The 21,497-nt window shown below is 34.9% G+C and overlaps 1 protein-coding gene across 2 annotated transcripts in view; it reads left to right on the forward strand.

Annotated features, from left to right (window-relative positions):
- LOC145258131 (uridine phosphorylase 1-like) overlaps window positions 1-21,497 on the forward strand; it is a 78,443-nt gene that overhangs the window by 34,299 nt on the left and 22,647 nt on the right. For both annotated transcript variants that reach the window (XM_080115873.1, XM_080115875.1), the window contains exons 2-4: window positions 9,160-9,271; window positions 13,296-13,457; window positions 18,951-19,065. In XM_080115873.1, coding sequence (XP_079971999.1) covers window positions 9,160-9,271; window positions 13,296-13,457; window positions 18,951-19,065 — 389 coding nt within the window. The remainder of the gene's footprint in view (window positions 1-9,159; window positions 9,272-13,295; window positions 13,458-18,950; window positions 19,066-21,497) is intronic.

Below are 21,497 nucleotides of genomic sequence, written 5' to 3' on the forward strand. Positions count from 1 at the left end.
AGACTTTTTTTTTTGCATGAGCACTTTTTTTGATAGTACACATGAAACTCTAGTCCCCTTCAAAGTAATCTCCTTTGGCTGTAATTCACTTGTACGATTCCAACAACTTCTGGAAGGCCCTATGGAAGTCCTCTTGTGTGAGCATGTCAGTGACCCTTGTCACAGCCTCTTTCATTTCCTCCATTGTCTTATAATGACAGCTTTTCTTTGAGCTTAAGGAATAACTAAAAGTCACATGGAGCAAGGTCTGAACTATAGGGAGGGTGAGGAAGTGTTTTGATCCCTATTTTGATCATGACGTCTTTCTTTCTGATCTTCTCTGAGCATCCTTGGAACAAAGTTTGCGCAAATCTTCTGCATCTTCAGTTCCTTGCGAATAATTGTGTGTACAGTTCCCACACTGACATCAAACTGTACACTTATTGTCCCTATAGACACCCAACGGTCCTTATCCATTAAATTCTTTATTTGGCAAATTAATTCTTGTGTTCTGACTTCCTTACTTCTGCCACACCTCTCATCAGTCCTCACAGACTCCCTGCCTTTCTTGAATCTCTTATGTCACTCAACAACAGAATTTTATTGCATATCATTCTTCTAAAATATCCTCACATCTAGATTGCATTTTTTCGCTCACTCGGTTTGTATCTCGTATATATTCATCCCATTTTAAAGTTGCTAAAAAACATCGAAATACGTAATCTTTCTTTAGCAATTTAGTTTTTAGTTTTTTTATCACATATCTTTTCAAATAATTATGTTTATTTAAGTTGATATCTTATATATTTCGTCAAACTGTTTACATATTTTCCATTTTTTTCTTCCATACCTCAATTGACATGGTTGAAAGTTAGGGTCTGGTTTGGTAACTATTAAATGGGACGAATTCTAAAGCACAAGAGTGTAGTTGTGTTTTTTGTTGGACAGCTTAGAACGAGAACAAGCAGTGGAAAATAATATCGAATACATGAGGATTTATTGCAAGTTGAGGAAAGAAAGAAAAAAAGACTTCCCTGCGCTGTATCGACAAGAGGACAGTTTGATGCTACCAGTTTTTTTTTTTTTTTTGTTCCTCCTTTCCACTTTATAAGCTACTAGCGAGGGGTACCCGGCGTTGCCCGGGTGTTTGGGGGGGGGTTAAAAAAAAGTAAGTATGAGGATCGAACCCGAACCCTTGAGGCAAAGTTGTAAATTAAAATGTGAAAAAAAAAAGTGCGATGTTAACCATTGTCCCACCGCGAGATGCTAACGGAAACACGTTTGAATTTATTTAATTACTTGGATTTATCAGGTGCCCGTTTTAATGAGTTAATGAGGTCAACTGCGGGATAGTATTCATTTACTGCTGAACGCTTTTTTTTCCCCCACCCCCAAGATGTTATAGGAAAAAGACTAACCCACATGCGGCGAGTGACAAATATTGAATATTTATCTTCCCGAAATCGAGCAAATTAAATGGACAGGCGAGCTTCATTGTTAACTGTGAGATATTACGATTTGTATGTGATATAAAAAATTTTAAAAAGTTGTTAAGCGAATGACTGCTTCTCTGAAAAAAGCGAACACACATACATACATACACACATTTTCGCTTTTATATATATATAGATTTCGGCGTTTTTATTTTATTATCAAGGACTTTGATAAGTGGTGACTTTAAAAAAAAAAAAGTAGCAGTGTCAAACCATCCGCTTGCCTTTTTTCCTTTCTTTCCTCAACTTGCAATAACTCCTCATGTATTCGATATTATCTTCTACCGTTCGTTCTCATTCTAAGCTATCCAACAAAAAACTCAATTCAACCCATGTGCTTTAGAATTCGTCCCATTTAACAATTACCAATTGTGTGCATATGCAAATTAATGGCATACGTTCACCAATGAGCAACCTACAAAATTATGCTTGTCTTTTCTTTTCTACATTTTCTGCTGGCATTTTACAGGCTAATGTGATATAATCCTTAAATTGGATTATGTATTTTATGAAAATTTAAAAATTTAATTTTAGGCCGACGAAAAGTGCATCGTTTTTTTTGTTTTGTTTTGTTTTTCATATTTTGTCACTAAGGCAAAATGTACATGGAAGAAAAAGAGAGAGAGAAAGAGAGGCTGAAGCTATAAAGAGAGAAAGAGAGGTGAGAAAGACGTTCAGCAGAAAAACTAGCGAGGTGGCAGGTCACCCGGTCAGCGACACGCTTTCTGACCCGAACAAAGAAAGAAAAGAGAAGGGTAATAAATGTATAGAGAAGAGAGAGAGAGGGGGGGAAAAGAGCCATTTTGGTAATGGAGCACTCCGTCAAGGCGTCGTGCATGGAAAAATTTCCACCCGACAATGACAGAAAAGAAGAGAAACAACTTGACATCGTCCAAGGAGGTAATACCGACTATAAAACAATGAAGAAATGGCGAACTTTGCAAATATATGCTTTAAACCGCCCGAAGCAAAATGAAACAAAAGCGTCTGGTACACAAGAAAAGTCGGAGACAACGTCGAAAAAAAAAATCCCATATCAACTGTGAACGGAAGTGATGTTGGCAGCGATAAACGGCGAACTGTACAAATATATATTCGAATTATAGACAAATGAAGGGACCGATATTGAAGACATTTATTTTAACCAACGGCTTGAAACAAAAAAAAAAAAAGAGAAAATAAGAACTATAAGTCGTCTCTCTGCATACTTCTCTCTCTCTCTCTCGTATATTAAGTTAATGAGTTCATTTTGCCATTGTTTTGTTTGGACTGATATATTTTTTTGTATCGATATATTTCTCATCAGCATTTTCAGATAGTAGATTAAGATAGCTCCTCCACATACTCGTAATTTGTCTTTTTTAATTTTATTTAATCTCATTCCCCCCTACCATAGTTTAATTTTTATAATAAAATAAACTCTAAAATGTTATCACTCGTGTTTGTCTTTCATGCGTTGTTCGTTCATCTATTGTACATTTTCCAGGTTTTGAAAGAGTCTTCCCATTCTTTCTATTCCAACAAGATGTTTCATTATATGTTCATTTGTATTTCATGAATGTCTTTTTATTTTATTGTTTGCATTTGTAATACTAAGCAAACACAAGGTCGTTTGTGAGAGTGATGAGTTCTATTACAGGTTTTAAGTCACAATTAACGAGTTTTTTTACACCGATTATCTATGCTACATTTTTAAGGTAAAGTTCATAACATAGGGAATTGAATTCTTGACATTGCGCACATGTTAAGTTTTTTTTTTGGGGGGGGGGTAAATTTGAACATTAGATCCACCTCCATAATTTTCTTCAGAATGACTACTTGCATAGGTTTTTAACAATGCTGATTAAGAAAATCTCATTTAAATCTTGCGGAGACAGGTAATTATAGAGATATAAAGACCTGCATTATGCACTGTAATTCACTGGCTGCCAGATTTGTACACACATGCAATAAACAAATCTACTTATCTCCTACCAACACTGCCAACCCACAATTTTTTCTTTTTTTTTTTGTAAAGCATTTGCAGGTGGGTATGCTAACACCGATTATCACGGTTAGATTTGGGATCCCCCCCCCCCGTTCTTTACCATGAGTGTGTTGAGGGTGTCTATTCCGAACACCATTCTTAAGATGACAATATTCATCATAACTGGAATTTACTTTAATATTATTGGTGGAAGAGTTGAAAAGAAGAGGAAGACTTGAACAACAAACGGAAACAGCTAAACAGTTCATGAGAATCTCTAAAACTTCTGCTTTTACTTTCCATTATTATTCTAATGGACCATTTTTCGTAATTTTATTATTTCATACTGATTTACGTATTCCTTTGCTTTTTTGCTTTTTTTAAAATTCAAACCGTACCTGCATGTTATCGCCCCAAACCATCGCTAATCACCAGTGAAAGCCAGATTATTTCATTTCGTCCATAGCCACCAGTGTCTGCAATTGTTCAGGGATTGCCACTGTATTTTACTTTTTGGGGTGGGGTGGGGGGTAGAATTCCACCAGGCAATGCTGATTTACATGCCCTGCCAGTAATTAATAATGCTTATACAATGATGTCTATATAATAATTAATAATGCTTATACAATGATGTCTATATAATAATTAATAATGCTTACACAATGATGTCTATATAATAATTAATAATGCTTATACAATGTTAGTTGTAGTCTGTTTAGAAGTCAATTTCTAAAAATTGTCCAACACATGTCAACATGTAAAACAGATGTTATACTGATGCTGATGATAATCACCATCATGTAAAGAGTAAATGTCTGTATGTGCAGCTAAAACTTGAAAATACACAATATCCTTGATTATTATTAGAATTATGGTTGTTAAAAGAAGAAATGTGGTTTGATATTCTTTTCTTAATGTTGAAGTAGCGCTGATATATGTATGTATTTTATTAAAAGCTCGAGATCTGAAATTAATATTAATTTGCTGATTTGTATTAAGGAAATAGTTTGAATTTTGTTCACTGTGTTCAGCAAAGATGTTTGTTATTACAATTACAGTTAGTTTTGGGTTTAATTGGGAAAATAGATTTTTGGAGCTAATTTAATTTTTTTGTTATTAGATGTTAAGATTAGGCATTGTTGAATAAGAAATCCTTATTGAGTTTTATTGAAAATAGAACTATATCTGTGTGGGTATTTGAAAGAGTTTTGTACAATGTTGAAGAATTCCTTAGGTATATTAGTTTTGACATTTATGCCAAATGGAGGATTAAGCCAAATATTTTTCTTTCTCCTAATGCGACTGGATGGCTTAGAGGTATTACGATTAGTATTTTTATTTTTATATATATATATATATATATATATATATATATATATATATATATATATATATATATATATATATTAAGTAATGTGATTGATAATTTAAAATTTAAAAATCAAATTATAATTAAATTAAAAATCCGTTTCATAAGAAGGAACAACAACAAAATCAATTATCTGTACGATCGTTTCAGAAAACAATGCTTTTTATTGTGGTATACATCAAGTTATGTACAATAATTATATATAGTTTTTTGATAAGCAAGGTCTCCTCATCAGCAAATTTTGAAGGGTTTTTATTGAATTTAAAAGACACCATAAATAAACCTAGCATTAAAAGTAAGGCAGATGAATCTTTTAATTTTTCGTTTTTTGAAATCAGGAACTGTGGTTAAAATAGTCATTTAGATGTTTGCTATAGCTTTTTATCTTATTGAATATTATACTCACACAGACAAACAATTTTACTTTTATAGATATATAGATTATTAGATTGTGCAATTCTTTAATGCCATAAACAATTGTTTTGAGAACAATGCTTCATGAAAAATATTGTCGAAAATATTCTGAATATGTTTTGAAGTATTCAATTATATGGACTTTCATGACTTGACACATTTGTGAGCAAGTTTATCGAGCTTCATTCCAGCTTTTATTTTTTTTGTTTTTGACAAATCTTGTATTTTAATGAGGGTGAATCAATACTTGTCTATTTGCCATGCTGTTGCCTGAAGTATTTGCAGAAATATTTAACACAATTGTAATGTCACAATGAACGCAATCTACCAGAATTGATTAAAGTTGCCGAAATAACATTGGTTGAAATTGTCTTTTGTAAGAGTACTCACAACCAGCAACCCTGTGCCAAACATGTGCTCACAGCCAGCAACCCTGTGCCAAACATGTGCTCACAGCCAGCAACCCTGTGCCAAACATGTGCTCACAGCCAGCAAACCTGTGCCAAACATGTGCTCACAGCCAGCAACCCTGTGCCAAACATGTGCTCACAGCCAGCAACCCTGTGCCAAACATGTGCTCACAGCCAGTAACTCTGTGCCAAACATCTCACAGCCAGCAACCCTGTGCCAAACATGTGTTCACAGCCAGCAACCCTGTGCCAAACATGTGCTCACAGCCAGCAACCCTGTGCCAAACATGTGCTCACAGCCAGCAACCCTGTGCCAAACATGTGCTCACAGCCAGCAACCCTGTGCCAAACATGTGCTCACATCCAGCAACCCTGTGCCAAACATGTGCTCACAGCCAGTAACTCTGTGCCAAACATCTCACAGCCAGTAACTCTGTGCCAAACATCTCACAGCCAGCAGCCTTGTGCCAGACACTCACAGCCATCAGCCCTGTGCCAAATTCTTAGTATTTCTATTTCTACTTTGTTTCCGATGATCTTTGTTGATTATGTTTCTGTTTCTCACAAATCGAAATTCAAATAACGCGTGTTTATAACTATATAAAAACCTTCTCAACCACTGATTGCCTTGGAAAATAAAACCCTATCCATTGTTCAAACTCATCGGCTTAGCATTCACAGGCAACATGAATTGGAACAAATATATCGAGGACATTGCCAAGGTTGCGGCAAAGAAGGTGGGCTCCCTATACCATGCTAGAAAATTATTCAAACTAAAGAGTATCCTATATCTTTACAAAGTCAACATTCACGCATGCATGGAGTATTGTTACCCCATCTGCGTTCGTACGTCTGTCACTAGTCTCTCACTCTTAGACAGGATCCAAAAAAGAGTTTCAAATCTTAAAAGATCCCACACTATTAGCCGAACTCCAACTCCTTTCCCATTACTACAATGTTACATCCCTAATGCATGTTTTACAAGTATGTGTTTAATGAACGTGCTCTGATGAACTCATAGCACATGTGGCCCCCCTCCACGTACATATTCCCGACTAACCCGAGATGCCGCAAAATCCCACCCCTTCACTGCTGAGGTCTTTTAATACTCTAATAGCTCCTTATCTCGAACTGCTAGACTTTGGAATTCCCTCCCCATTTTCTGCTTCCCTGACTGTACTAACCTGCTGAAGTTTAAATGTAATGTAAGCAGACATCTCACTGCTCAACTCCCCATAGTTCTCTGTTTGGCATGATCTCCAAATAGTAGCCCCTAATATTCAAGAGGCAATATGTTTTGCTTTGGAATAAAAAAAAAAATAGGAAAAACTGAAGCTTACTGAATGAACACTGATGCATAGAACGACTTTATCAATTTAAAGAGTCCACACATATACTAGATTGTTCCGACATTAACAATCTACTTTGCATAAAAAATTATACCAAAGATTTTTTTTTTTTAATATTTTAATTTTATTTGTTCAATAATCTCTCTCTAAACCTCTTAATTGACAATAATATGAATTTTTTTTAAAAGAAAATATAAAAAATACCTCTTGCAAATATGTGTCCACTATCTCAAAGCGCTGAATGGATGCTTCCCGAGCTTTACGATGTATGCGTAATGTTAGTCTTAATGACGGGGTTAGATCTGATGACCTCCGAGGAAGACTAAATCTATACAGTATAGGAAGATGTGTGCAGTACAGAAGACTCTGATGGTATGGCCACATTAAAAGAATGGAGGAGGGATTTTAGATTAGTAGATGTAGAACAGTTGAGGTAGCAGGGAAAACCTGGGAGGAAGTGATGAAGATGAATTCGAAAGAAAGGAAGATGAATAAAGACCTGACCAGAAATAGATTAGTTTCAAAATCCATCTAATACATAGTCTCATATAAAAGAGATGTTACTGCGGCAAAAGATGCTGGGAGGACATCTTGCTTGCCAATTACCAAAAGAATTTACATGGCGACATGCTTCGTGTGGAGGTGTAAGCAGCCCCATCTGCAACGCAATTCGATGCCGGGCCTTGTGATGACAGCTGGCAGTCACGTCATGAAGTAAAATGTGTGCGTGTATATATATATATATATAAATATATATATATATATATATTTCTTATAATATATACCAATCCTTATTTAAGAAGCTCAATGTAATTACAGAGCAATATAGTGAATAAATGACAAAAAACTATATTCCAAAGTTCATGATGTTGACCATCTTATAATTTATTCCTTTAATTCAGTTGACATTTACAATTCTTGACAGTATCTGTTTCGTAGCACAAAATCAATCACTTAATTATTATATCAATCAGTGAATCTATTATGCCCTTAACTCATCAGAAGAAATAGCAACAATCAATCCATCAAAAGGAATTGAAGTGTGATTTGACATGATTAAAATCCGACAATTGGAAGAGAAGTGGTAAATACCTTATATGTTTCCATTATACCATTTTGAATTTTAGAAATAAAGACTAAACCCAACTAATATGAATGTGTGTGTGTGTGTGTGAGGATGGTGGGGGGGGGAATATACAAGAGGGCACCGTAGGTCTACATTTTCTGACCACATAAAAATTCTAAACAAATTAAGAGCATTTTTATAACTGAATAACCCCTTTTAGCATAGATATGTCAAATCAGCATTCCCCTATTGTTTAAACCTATGCACACTAGTATGTTTAAGATTTAGGGCAGATATCACACACACATACAAATATCTTTCTTTCTTGTCTTCCATTACCTCTATCTCAACCTTTAACCCCCCACCCCACTTTTTCCCATTCATTCCTATATCTAAGCACAGACTCAAATCCGCACCCCTATTTGGTCTTATTTACATATAACCAAATCTTATTTTTCACAACATTTGACGGAAACTCCTCATATTAACTCCTTGTGACAAGGAAAACCTGATATTTTCACTGCAAACTTTGCTTTCATATAAGCTGTATCGCCTGAAGAGGTCTCTAGTTACTGGTAATTAGCTGATCGAAACATGCTCATGACTGTGTAGCAACATATTACTGCTTATGTAAAAACAAATAAAGTTAAACATTTATAAAGGCATAAACGTTATACAAGAACGGTCTGCAGTGATCAAGCGACTAGAGTGTCATGATCTCATATGCAGGCCAAATGACGGACTTATTCATTTCAACAGACAAGAAACTTAATTTTTAAAGGAGTAGAAATAATTATAAATAATTATTTTTAATACCTACAGACAACTATGATAACAAGAGACTATAAAATAAAGTTGAATTGGAGAAACAAAGAATGTATTTGTATCGAAGGGGAATCAACGTATTTCGACCATTTTTGAGAGAGTGAGAGAGAAAATGTCCATTGATTGTGAGTTGAATTATTTATAAAACAGTGACAACAATGACAAGACCATGCTAAATTATTTTATTTCTTTCGTTTTTTTATATTATTTCAATTCTTCCTTGAAAACTTTTGTAAAATTAAAAAAAAAAGTTTTGTACAAATTTTAATTTCCTTCTTTCTTTTTCAGCGTTATGCTTTTACAAAACGAAAACATTTCCTCCCTTGAGGTTGATCACCTTTATCATATCGGGTTGGATACAAACTCATACGACTTTCCGAAAGAATTTGGAGATGTTAAAGTAAGTTTTTTATTTTAGTTTGATTAAAAAATAAATTATGTCTCTATTTATAAAGCTATGTCATTTATCGTGCTGACCGTGAGATTAAAATGCTATATCCAAATTAGAACAATATCATGTTTATAAATTTCTGGGATAAGAATTGTTTATTCATATTATTTGGATTCTTTGGACTACTGTTCTCATCTGAAGTTTTATTTTCACAACGTTTCAGTGAATGTAACCTCTAATCTTCTTTAGGTTATCTTATCAAACTCTGGATTCTTTCTGTTGAATTCTGGAATCGGCAAAAATTTTTTAACGGAATTGTTTATTTAATCCAAGGGCATAGCATGCTCCCGTTCTGTCAGTCATGACTGGGAGAAGTCCTAAGTAATTCACAATTGTATGTTGAGTGTTGTCCGCAAGGGCCTGTGGCATAGGGGATAGAGTGCTTGGTAAAATTTGTAAGTTACACTCTTTTGGAGGTCGAAGGTTCAAAGGCTGAAACTCAAAGTAAAATTGTGAATTACTTATAGCTTCTGCCCGGTTATGGCTGACAAAAGAAGAACACGCTACCCACATAGATTAAATAAACAATTAAGTTTGATGTTCCATGCAGACTGAATTCGACAAGATACACCTGAAGAAGGTCAGAGGTTACGTTGACCGAAACATTGTAGAAATGTGTATCTTGTAAAACCGTGAAATGTTTCTGTCAAATTCATGAATCTGCATAAAAGTTCGAATGGAACCCTCGAGAATCGTATCCTCTCGTTCTGTCAGCCACGACAGGGTAGAAATCTTAATTCGCAATTGTGTTTTGACTGCAAGAATTTGTGGTGTAGTAGATAGAGCATAATCATGTTGACACACCGGTTCTTGCCAGATCACCAAAGTTAAGCAACGTTGAGCCTGGGCAGTACCAGATGGGTGACCATTTGGGAAGGCTAGGCATTGTATGTGCCTTCTGGGAAGGTTGGGTGTAGGGCTAGCACCCTCACCCCCGAAAAAAGAACTCCTCGCTACAAAAACATCTACAAAAGTTGTGGATGGCCTATGCCTCTCTAGGGGCTCAAGACTATGGATGGATGGATAGAGTACTTGGTAAAATTCAGTTGTAAGTTACACTCCTTTGGAGGTCGAAGGTTCAATCCTCAGTGTGGGTGACACTCAAAACACAATTGCAATTTACTTTAGACTTCTATCCAGTCATGGCTGACGGAAGAAGAACATGCTACCCACATGGATTAAATAAAGAATTCCATTTGAAATTCCATGCAGATTCTTGAGTTTGATAGAAAAACTTCCAGGTTTGACAGGATACACCTGAAAAAGGTCAGAGATTGCATCAACTAAAACATTGTGTGAATAACACTCAAGATGAGAACAGAAGAACAGTAATCTTAAGGTTAACTAATTTGCATATTTCTTTGCAAAAAGACATCTCATTAATCCACTATTCATTCTAATTCAACGATTGTTTTCATTTTATTACTCATTTCGTGTACATCAAATTTGCATTTTTGGTATAAAAATTCTTTCTCTTCTGTGAGTTTAGATCCTATTCTATATTTTATGCTGATGACACAACCATCTATGGCAACACTTCAAAGAGCATTAGTGATCAAGATCTCTCTGATTTTCTCTCTTCTGAACCATATAGTGCAATGTGGGAAAAGGGTGGCTGGTTTACTTTTAATACGTTTAAAGATAAGCTTCTCTCCCCTTTCACTACTAATGTTTGGATTCTCACTTTGCCCCCAATTGAAATGAATAACGCTCTGCTTGAGGAATCCTTCTGCTTTGATAAGCTTCTGGGACTGACCTTCAATTTCAGACTTGAAAGGGAAGATTTACGTCAAATGCGTTGCTAAGATTTTAGGGTTATTTCTAAATTCTAGACTGTTTATTGCCGCCAGCAAAGCATCATCAAACTTGGTCAAAATGTCTGATTTGATATATCTAGGTTGTTGCCATCCATCAGTCTAGAAGACTATGAGGGCGCACCTGTGAAGGTTGTGATTGAACACCATCTTCGTGGCTGAATAAGCCTATTTTCAATCTACATTGATGTTTGCAATTGGTCCAACCGTTTTTGAGTCCATAGAGAATACACACAGACGCACAAGCACATGCACAAAGTTCCTTTTATAGAAACTCTACCCCCCCCCGCTCCCGATAAAACCTGACCCAGTTGACCCTCAGAGAATGAATATTATTAATCTGCCGCAAGATCAAGAATATACCAACTTTGTGGTTCTTTGTTTTGTAATTTTTTTGCTTTTAGTTGGACATACAAAGACACATACACACAATTGCCTTTTATATAATAGACTAACAGGGATACCCGGCGTTGCCCGGGTCCACATGTAATTCCGTTTGCACACACCTGCTATACTAAGAATATTGAGCACTTTTTAATTATTATATATCAACTCCATTGTGGGCAATACCCCTACAACAATGTCAAAAATAAAAGATACAGTAATCCTACTTAAAAATGAATAAAAACACAAAAATGTGATCGCCCCAAAATAAGAAATATGTGACAACCTCCCCACCAGTTATTTCGGCAAAAGGAATACGAAGAGAAGAAGCTATTCTCAGGATACGGAGCACTTTTTGATGAGTGTATACCAGTTTAAGTGAATTTCTTTAATGCTGCCTCAGTCTAGAAAGATTTTTCTGTACGGTCTGTTGCAACGATCATGTTACTTTACAGTCTGTAAAAATGAAACAAACTGAAAATAATTCGGTTTAAAAAATAACAAAGTAGAATTTTTTTTAATCGAAATAAATTTTTTTATGTTTTAAAAATGATGACTTATGACTTATTGTGTTATTAAAAGAAAAAAAAATTAAGCAGCTATGATGTAAAAAAAAAAACGTGATTTACATAACCCTCCAAATTATAAAAAGGTTTTGTTCTAATTTAATTAACCGCCAATAAAAAATGAAAATATTGAAAAAAAAAGATTATATTGTACGTATCCAGTTTGGACTGAAGATCTCTGAAAAAAATTTTTACGTAATTTGATCAAGTATTTTTTTTTTTTTTTTATAGCAGAAAAACACATTTTTATGACAGCGCGTTGAAGATAGACATCTTGGAATTTTTTGAACACGCCACGGGGAGATAACTCAATTTTAAATACCGACACTCCCTCTCCATCTTTAATATTAGCTTTTCTTCCTAAAAATCAGACCTTTTGCTCGGTATCAGAACAAATTGTTTTTTTTGCTGTAAAAAAAACAAAAAAAAAAACTATTTGATGAAATTAAGTGAATTTTTTTTGGAGAACTTCATTCCATAACAGATACATACAAGTTTTTTCAAAATTTTCATTTTTTTAATGTTCTCATTAAACTGTACAAGTACCCCCAAAATATTTTTTTAAATCTTTTAACCCTGTTTAAATGCAAAAGAAAACGTTTGCAGTAAAGGTGGGTGGCCGGCATTGCCTGTGCACTGGAACCCCGCCCCCTTCACACAAAAAAAAAATCAAAACAACTTTTTTTTTTTTTTTTTTTTTTTTTTTCAATCAAAATAGCAGGGAGGGTCTGTGCAACCCCCCCCCCCCCCCAAAAAAAATGAGCCGCAGTGGCCAGCCTTGAATGGGGGAAGCAAAAACTTGGGAGCAAATGTTTTACCTACACGGGCATGAGTGCTTATGATGTCATAACATTGTAAAATAAGCATTTTAAACAGTTTAGTTTAATATGCATGCATGACGTGCCAAAATAAGAAACTCAAAAAGCGGGGCCCCCTCCCCTTCCAAAAAGTAGTCCAGTTGACCCTCACAGAATGAATCTTCTTTTCTAATTTTCACATATTATGCATTGCCCTTTTAGATGGTACCAGTTCCGTGCGAGTCAGGTGCATATGAGAAAACATTTTAGCAGACATAAAAACACACATACAAACACACGTACAAACACACAGACGTCTCTCCTTTACATAACAGAAGAGAAAAATAAGAAGCATAAAAGATGAATTGTATTGCTTTTTAAAATGACTTTTTTGTTTTGTTTTTGATTTTAGTTTGTGTGTATGGGAGGTTCACCCAGTAGGATGAAATCGTATGCCAGCTACATTGCTGAAAAACTTAATTGTCCCTTCACAGATGATAAAATGCCTCACAATTACGCCTGCGCTAGCGACCGATATGTTGTGTACAAAGTTGGGCCTGTCCTTTTTGCTAACGTAAGTTTTCATCCAATCATTTTCATTGCTTGCATTGGGTCATATCTTTGTTTATAAAATATGTAAATTGAAGTCGTCCAACACATGCCAGCATGTAAAACAGAAATATGAAACCAAATACGATGATATTTTAAATGCTTTTGACTATTAAAGTCATAAAATAATTAAAATAATTTTCCTTTATCAATCCGTATACTTAAAACTAAGGAAACATTTACAACAAGTAATTGTCTAGCTACGACAGCTGTAGATAATTTTCCTTTCTCCCTCTGTGTACTAAAAAGTAAGTGGAGCTGCCATGAGAAAATTTTTTTTTCCATGAACTATTCCTCTGTGGTACACAATACCATGGGTCTGCTTCCCAGCTGACTATTGCATTGTTGTTTTCAAATCCAATGTAAACAAATTCTTGTTGAGCCATCCTCTTAAATAATCTTATTCTGATCAGTCTTAACCATTGTTAGCAATCCTCATTTTATGTTTTATGTTTCTGAATTTTTGAGATGAGGACTGATTATTTGGATTATTGCAACGGCCGTTCTTATCTGGAGTATTATTTTCGCAACATTCTATCAGCCATGACCAAGTAGTAATTCGCAATTGTTATCTTAGTATCTGAACTAAGGATTGAACCTTCAGCCTCCACGAGGGTTTCATTCAGAACTGAATATTACCTAGTACTTAAGATTTCTATGCAGTTATGGCTGACAGAATAAAAGTATGCTACGACCATAAATTAAATAAATATTTCTGTTTGAAATTCCATTCAGATTTCTGGGTTCGACAAAGATTTCCAATTATTATTTATTTATTTATTCGCAAACTGTTATCCTTATTTTTACAGTTCTTGTTGTTATCTCACCACGTTTTGACCAACTAATCCTCTGGCCTGCTATTGGGTAAAATTGAAATCGTTATCTTCAGAAAATGCTCACCTGGAATCACAGCGATTCAACGCCTCTATCCGTTGCACCATGTTTGGCGAATCCAATCCCTCGTCCCCTCTCGCCAATCTTTCACGAGAAACACCCGTCTGGCTGAAACTACTGTCAATAATTTTCCCCACTCTTTATCTGTGCCTAAATCCAAATGCAGATTCCATGAGCAAAGCTTCTTTCTTAGAACTGCACGCCAGTGGAACTCTCTGCCGCTTGCCTGTTTCCCACCTGACTACAACTTGGACGTCTTCAAGTCCAGCATAAACAAACTCCTGACAAACCGCCCCCTTAAGTAAGACACTCTATCAAAACCCCCAATACTAATGATTACTACAATACTATCTCATTGATTACTGTACACACAATAATCCTTATCCCTAAGTGGCCTTCGGGCCTTGATAAGTGGTGACCCCCATGTAAAAAAAAAAAAAAAAAAGAAACAACAACAACTATGAAGATAAAGATAGCAGGCTACAAATAAATAAATAAATTTACAAATTACTCATCTCAAAGGATTCCAATAAAAAATAAAGATTTTTGAGTTTGATAAAAGACAACTGAAAAGGGTCGGAGGTTACATCTGCAGAAATGTTGTGAAAATGTTGTGAAAATAACACTCAAGATGAGAACAGTAGTTTAAAGAGTTTGACAGAAATATTCTGAGTTTGACAAGAGATACTTTAAGAAGGTTAAATGCTTTTTTCTCTCCAGTGTAAAGAATAGTTAAAGTAGCAAAGTGTGTTGGCAGAAGGCCAGGGAAAATATGGAAGGAAATATGAATATATTTGACAAAAAAAAGGGATAAATAAAGACCTGGTAGAGATAGACTAATTTGGAAGGAAAATGAGAAGTCCCCCGCCATAAATATATCAAATATAAAAAGAAGGCAATCATGAAAAAAAGAACTGTTCGTCTAAGGGACATATTCAACTTTTACTAAGAACATTCCAGTAAATGTAAGAAAAATGTGAAAAAAAAAAAAAAAAAATTATCTTTACTTTTATTTTTTTTGTCATTTGTTACATTGAATAAAGTAGTAGAAACAATATTTTTTGTTTGAAATAGATAATTTTATTGACATTTTTTTTTACATGTACTCGAATGTTCTTAGTAAAAGTGGAGTTACGTCCCTTAGACGAACAGGTCCTACTTCATGATTGCTAAAAACAATGTATTCCCATTTGGTTAAGAGAAAAGTGTGGTATCTGTTCTGATACTACAATTCACTTTTTCTGTCAGTGGGTGAAGAAATCCTTCGACACTGAGGCAATTTTTACGTCTGTTCCCGTGCCCCTTTTTGGGGAGCTGAATTTTCCCCATATTAAAAACCGATCTTGTGTCTAACTCTGCCCTCGTGGGGAGGCAAGTAAATAGAAACAATGTATTTCCATGTAATTGTAAAAGAATTCCTTCATGAAAGTACAGGAATTCTACAAGTTTGTAACTGTTTGAGTGACCGTGCACCAAAATTGGTTTATTTAAGATATAATACGTCTCTCTTTTTCTTTTTTTCTTTTTTTTTTTTGTTCTGATTATAAAGAAACTTCTTTTGTTGTCATATAATTTCTGTGTTTTGTTTTGTGGGAATCAATGAGAAGTTAATTAATGAACTTAATTAAAAGACAGAGTAAAGTAAAAAGTCGAAATCTCTGCTTTGTTTGTTCTCCATTTTATTAAAAAAAAAAAATCAAAACTAAACTAAATACAAGCCATTATTTTGTTCATTTTCTTTTTTTTTTTTTTTTTTAACATCACTGCCAACATTTACCGACTCTCGATCATTTGAAAAACGTCTTGTTTTGCTTACAAAAGTTGCCAAGATTTCAACATACGATTTCGATATTTCTCCCCCCTCCCCACCTACGGCGTTATGATGTGACACAAGGGTCGAAAAGTGGGATTTGAAGAGCCAGCACTCGAGAGGAAGAACACTGTGGCTTGCAAAATAATGCGTGGGAAGGCCTGTCAACATTCTTTAATAGAAGCGTCTAGCATTAAACTGACCCCTTCTTAAAGGGAGAAGGTGAAGCCTGAAAGGGTGGATCTCCTAGAACTGCACATTCCTCAGCTGACCATCTTAATGACACAGACTGTTGGTATTGGAGGGGGTCGAGGGAAAAACCCCGGGTAGACTCACACTTTATCATTTCTTTATTTATAGTTGTGTTCATGTCATCTGGTTTGTCACACTTCATTTCATTGGTGTGTAATGATTAAGTTTAAAATAGTATAATCACGTTGACACACTGGTTCTCATTGGATCATCGAAGTTAAGCAATCTGGTCAGTGCTAAATGGGTGACTATTTGGGACTTTCAGGTGCTGTATGTGCTCTCTGCTTATCTCGGCATTGTTTCCAGTTGTCATAGACTTCTTCTTGCCACAGGACTCAAGAAGTGCCCATTCAGGAGAAGTGTGGTTGGAGATTGTGCAGCCCTTGCCTCACAATTACACGCACAGCTGCCCCTACAGGGAGTATCCTTTGTCTTTTGAGATTGAATGGAGGCATCGAGTATTTTGTTTGTTTGTCACTCTGCAGTTTTAAATAATACTAGAAGATCGCCCGGCATTGCCCAGTCGTGAAATACTCTTACACACATTTCAATTCATGCAGATTTTGTATTTATTATTTTAGAGACAGTTCCCTATTGAATATTATATTGTATTGAATATATAATTGTGATTTCAAATGTAAAATAAAAAATATAACTTGGGTGCCATCAGCTTGAATCAAAACCAAAACATATAGCATTCCAGCCTTAGTTGTTAAGTTAGGAAAGTTTGCTAGATATAACATCATGACGTTTTTGAGATGGTGATAAATAAATTGAAAGTTTTGATAAACTTTCACAAAAAAGACTCGTCCAGCTGAAACCACTATCAATAATTTTTCCCACACTTTATCTGTGCCTAAACCTAAACGTAGATTCCATGAACAAAGCTTCTTTCTTAGAGCTGCATGCCTGGGTGAACTCTCTTCCATTTGCCTGCTTCCTGGCTGACTACAATTTGGTCATCTTCAAGTCCAACGTAAACAAATTCTTGTCGAACCGTCCCCTTAAGTAATCCAATTTACCAAATTTCCACTACTAACGATTACTACACTATTATCCCATTGACTACTGTGCACTCATTAACCCTTATCCCCGAGTGGCCTCTGGACCTTGATAAGTGGTGACTCCTATGTAAAAAAAAAATAAATAAATATACTAATAGGTACAGCATTTTTTTAACCTTATCTTCTTTTATTTTATCTATACATGTCATATATTTGCTAAGAGTTTTTTTTATTCATTTTTTTATTAATTAATTATGTTTTTTTTTTTGTTTTTTTTTTTTGTAACATTTTATCCAGAGCTTTCTTTTTTTTAATTTTAAAGATGACTTCCGTTTTCGCAGCAAGTTCATTAACGGGTATATTCTGTTGCTCTTCTTTCTTCCATCCCTATCACGGATTAGACTTGTTCACATCGCATTTATCTGATCTTACCATCATCCACTTGATATGCACACACACACACACGTGTGGAAAGCAACCATTTATTAAGTCACCTGAGGAGGACTTGTAGTTTTAACCAATCATTTGTCCAAAACATTAGCATGTCCATTGTCGCAACCATGTAAATTTATTTATTTTAATAAAAATATATCTTGCTCTTCTTTTATAGAGCACTCTTAATAACCTTCGTTAAATTCATTAGTTATCACTCTTGAATACCTATAACCTGGTATGTATATACAGTGTATCACAAAAGTGAGTACACCCCTCACATTTCTTCAAATATTTAAGTATATCTCTTCATGGGACAACACTGAAAACAATGATTTTTTTTTTACACAATGAAAAGTAGTCTGTCCACAGCATATATAACAGAGTTAATTTATTTTGCCCTCAAAATATAGCCATTAAAAGCTAAATCCCTGACAACAAAAGTGAGTACACCCCTTACGAAAAGTTGTCAATATTAACATACAACACGTCAACTCTCAACAATTTTGTGTGGCCACCATTATTATCCAAAACTGCTTTTACTCTCCTGGGCATGGAGTTTACCAGAGCTTTACATGTAGCCACTGGAATGCTCTTTCACTTTTGCAGTTTTAACAAAAGAGCTACACTAATATCAGAACATCTCCATTTATGCTAAACATCTACAGAATGCCAACATCAATATATTGCATATGAATCAGTCCCCTGTGGAATTTCCACAGGTCCCACTAGTTATTTATAACTATAATTTTAAATGTGTGTGTGTGTGTGTGTGTGTGTGTGAAAATATATTTATTCAATTATATTTCACCTTTTATTTATACCAGTCCTTTAATTTATGAAGCTCAATGTAATTCCAGAGCATCTAACAAATAAATAACAAAAGTCTTTATTCCAAATTTCAAGATGTTAACCATTTTACAATTTATTCCTTTAAGTACGTTGACAGAATTGTAAATGTCAGCGTACTTAAAGGAATAAACTGTAAGATAGTCAACATCATGAAGTTTGAAATATAGACTATATAAATGCTTGACTTGTGTTTCTTTTCTTCTTTTTTTTATAGCATGGTATTGGCATTCCGTCACTCTCAACCGTCTTTCATGATATTGCGAAGCTACTGCATCATGCTGGCTGCAAGGATATCTATTTCTTTCGACTGGGGACATCTGGAGGACTTAGTAAATGCTTTTTAATGCTTATATTGACGTAAATTAAAATTGTAACTATTCCTTTTTCACGTCATTTGACTTGAATCATCCATTAATTGACAGTGTACGGCTGTGTTAGCGAATCTTATTTGGGTTTTAAATACTATCTTATTTTGACTATCTTATTTTGACTATCTTATTTTGACTATCTTATTTTGACTATCTCATTTTGACTAATTCATTTTGACTAATTCATTTTGACTAATTCATTTTGACTAATTCATTTTGACTAATTCATTTTGAATAATTCATTTTGAATAATTCATTTTGAACATTTTATTTTGAATATCTCATTTTGAATATCTCATTTTGAACATCTCATTTTGAACATTTTATTTTAAATATTTGGTCCTGGTTTACTTTGCAAGGGGAACTATCCTCAGACACTTGAAGGTGTTTAGTAGATAATTCAAACTCTTCAGTAGAACTCTTCACAAAAATACACTCGTCTAGCTACAACCACTATCAACAATTTCCCCCCCCCCCCCGCACTCTCTATATGTGCCTAAATCTAAATGCAAATTTTGTGAACAAAGCTTCTTTCCTAAAACTGCCCACCTGTGGAATTCTGTTCTGCTGGCATGCTCTCCAGCTGATTACAACATTGTCATCTTAAAGTCCAATGCAAACAAGTTCTTGTTTAGACGTCCACTTAATTCATCAAATTCTAACCAATTTCCACCACTAACGATCACTATGCTGTTGTCTCAGTGGCCACCGAACACTCGTTAACCGTTATCCTCGAATGGCCTCCAGGCCTTCATAAATGGTGATGTACTACTGTTCCTTGGATCTTATCTACAAAGTGGCCTGTCACTTAACACATGATCTACTCCCAATATCTTCATAGATATCAAGGCAGACTCATTGGCGTCAATATCAACTTGACTTTGCTGAGAAATGACTTTTTTATCAACCATATTATCAGCAATAAAAACCTCTTCATTCTTTTCTCCACGATTTGGTCTATCTTAAACCCATGTCAAACACCTCACCTAATCATTAGCCCATTAGCAAGGGGAATTGGTATTACCTGGCGCATGAAAAAAAAAAAAAAACAAGTGAAGCATGCATGGTCCCCCATGAGTGCACTATGTATGAGGCATAAAAAAAAAATGACTAAGTTCAGTATTTGCCCCACTCCCCCATTTAGCTCCAAAAGTCCCCAGGGGACGTCAAATCCTGGTGAAAATGAACAAATGGTGCAGTTTTAGGCCTTAATATATGTAAATTTGAGTTCTGCACCATGCAAAAAAAGAAATGACTGAGTCTATCATTTGCCCCACCTCCTCCATTTAGCCCCAAAAGTCCCCAAGGCCTTAACATATTTAAATTTGAGTTCAGCACCATGCAAAACTGCTAAATAGACATACACAGAAAATTATTGACAAATATGATAAAATAGTCCTAAAAAATTGAGTGTTTTTATTAGCCCTAAAAGAGCCCCTGGGGCACACCCAAGAGTTATTGCGAAGTATAGACAAATGAAATTATATAGAAATCAGTTAGATACAATTTTTCAGAAAGTTTTATAAAAATTCAAGGCATCAATTTTTTTAATAAGCACAAATGTGTCAATTTTAGCCATTTTAGCCATTTTAACCCAAAAGGCACCCCTAGAGGGACAACCGGAGTTTTCTCGGGAAATCCGTTTTGTAACTTTTTTACTCGTATCTTGTTTAATGGTTTTGCAAAATTTTTAAAATTCCAAGGCATAGTTGTTGAGAAAAGTGTGGACAGACGAACGGACAAAGGTGAATTTACAGGTCCATCCTCCTTTTGTCGGGAGAACCAAAAAAATGTAGAAAAGGAAAAGAGGGTTATTATTTGGACAAATAATAAAGAATGATATACAACAGTAACTTTCACAAGAAACACCCGTCTAGCAGAAAACACTATCACTAATTTCCCCCACTCTTCATCTGTGCCTAAATCTAAACGTAGATTCCATGAGCAAAGCTTCTTTCTTAGAACTGCACACCTATGGAATTGTCTTCCGTTTTTCTGCTTTCCAGCTGACTACAATATGGTTGTGTCAAGTCTAACATAAACAAGTTTTTGATGAGCCGTTCCATATAAGTTAACAAATTTACAGAATCTCCATTAATAACGGTTACTATATTGTTCAATTTCTACTGTATGCTCTTTAACCCTTATCCTCGAGTGGTCTCTTGGCCTTGATAAGTGGTGATGCCTATGTAAAAAAAAAAAAAAAAAAAAAAAAAAAAAAATGACAACTCTACAGAATGAGAAAGCTGGTGAAATGTGTTTTCATAAAAACTTAAAAATTGTTTGGGTGTTTTTTTCCGTCGTAAAAGAAAATGGATTTTGCTTGTGAATTAACATTCGTGAGCTTCTGTCGCAATGCAGTCAGAGTGAGGTCAACCCTCACATGGGAAAAC

The sequence above is a fragment of the Euprymna scolopes genome, chromosome 33 (genome assembly GCF_053919585.1).
Source record: "Euprymna scolopes isolate OS-2025 chromosome 33, ASM5391958v1, whole genome shotgun sequence".
NCBI lineage: Eukaryota > Metazoa > Mollusca > Cephalopoda > Sepiida > Sepiolidae > Euprymna > Euprymna scolopes.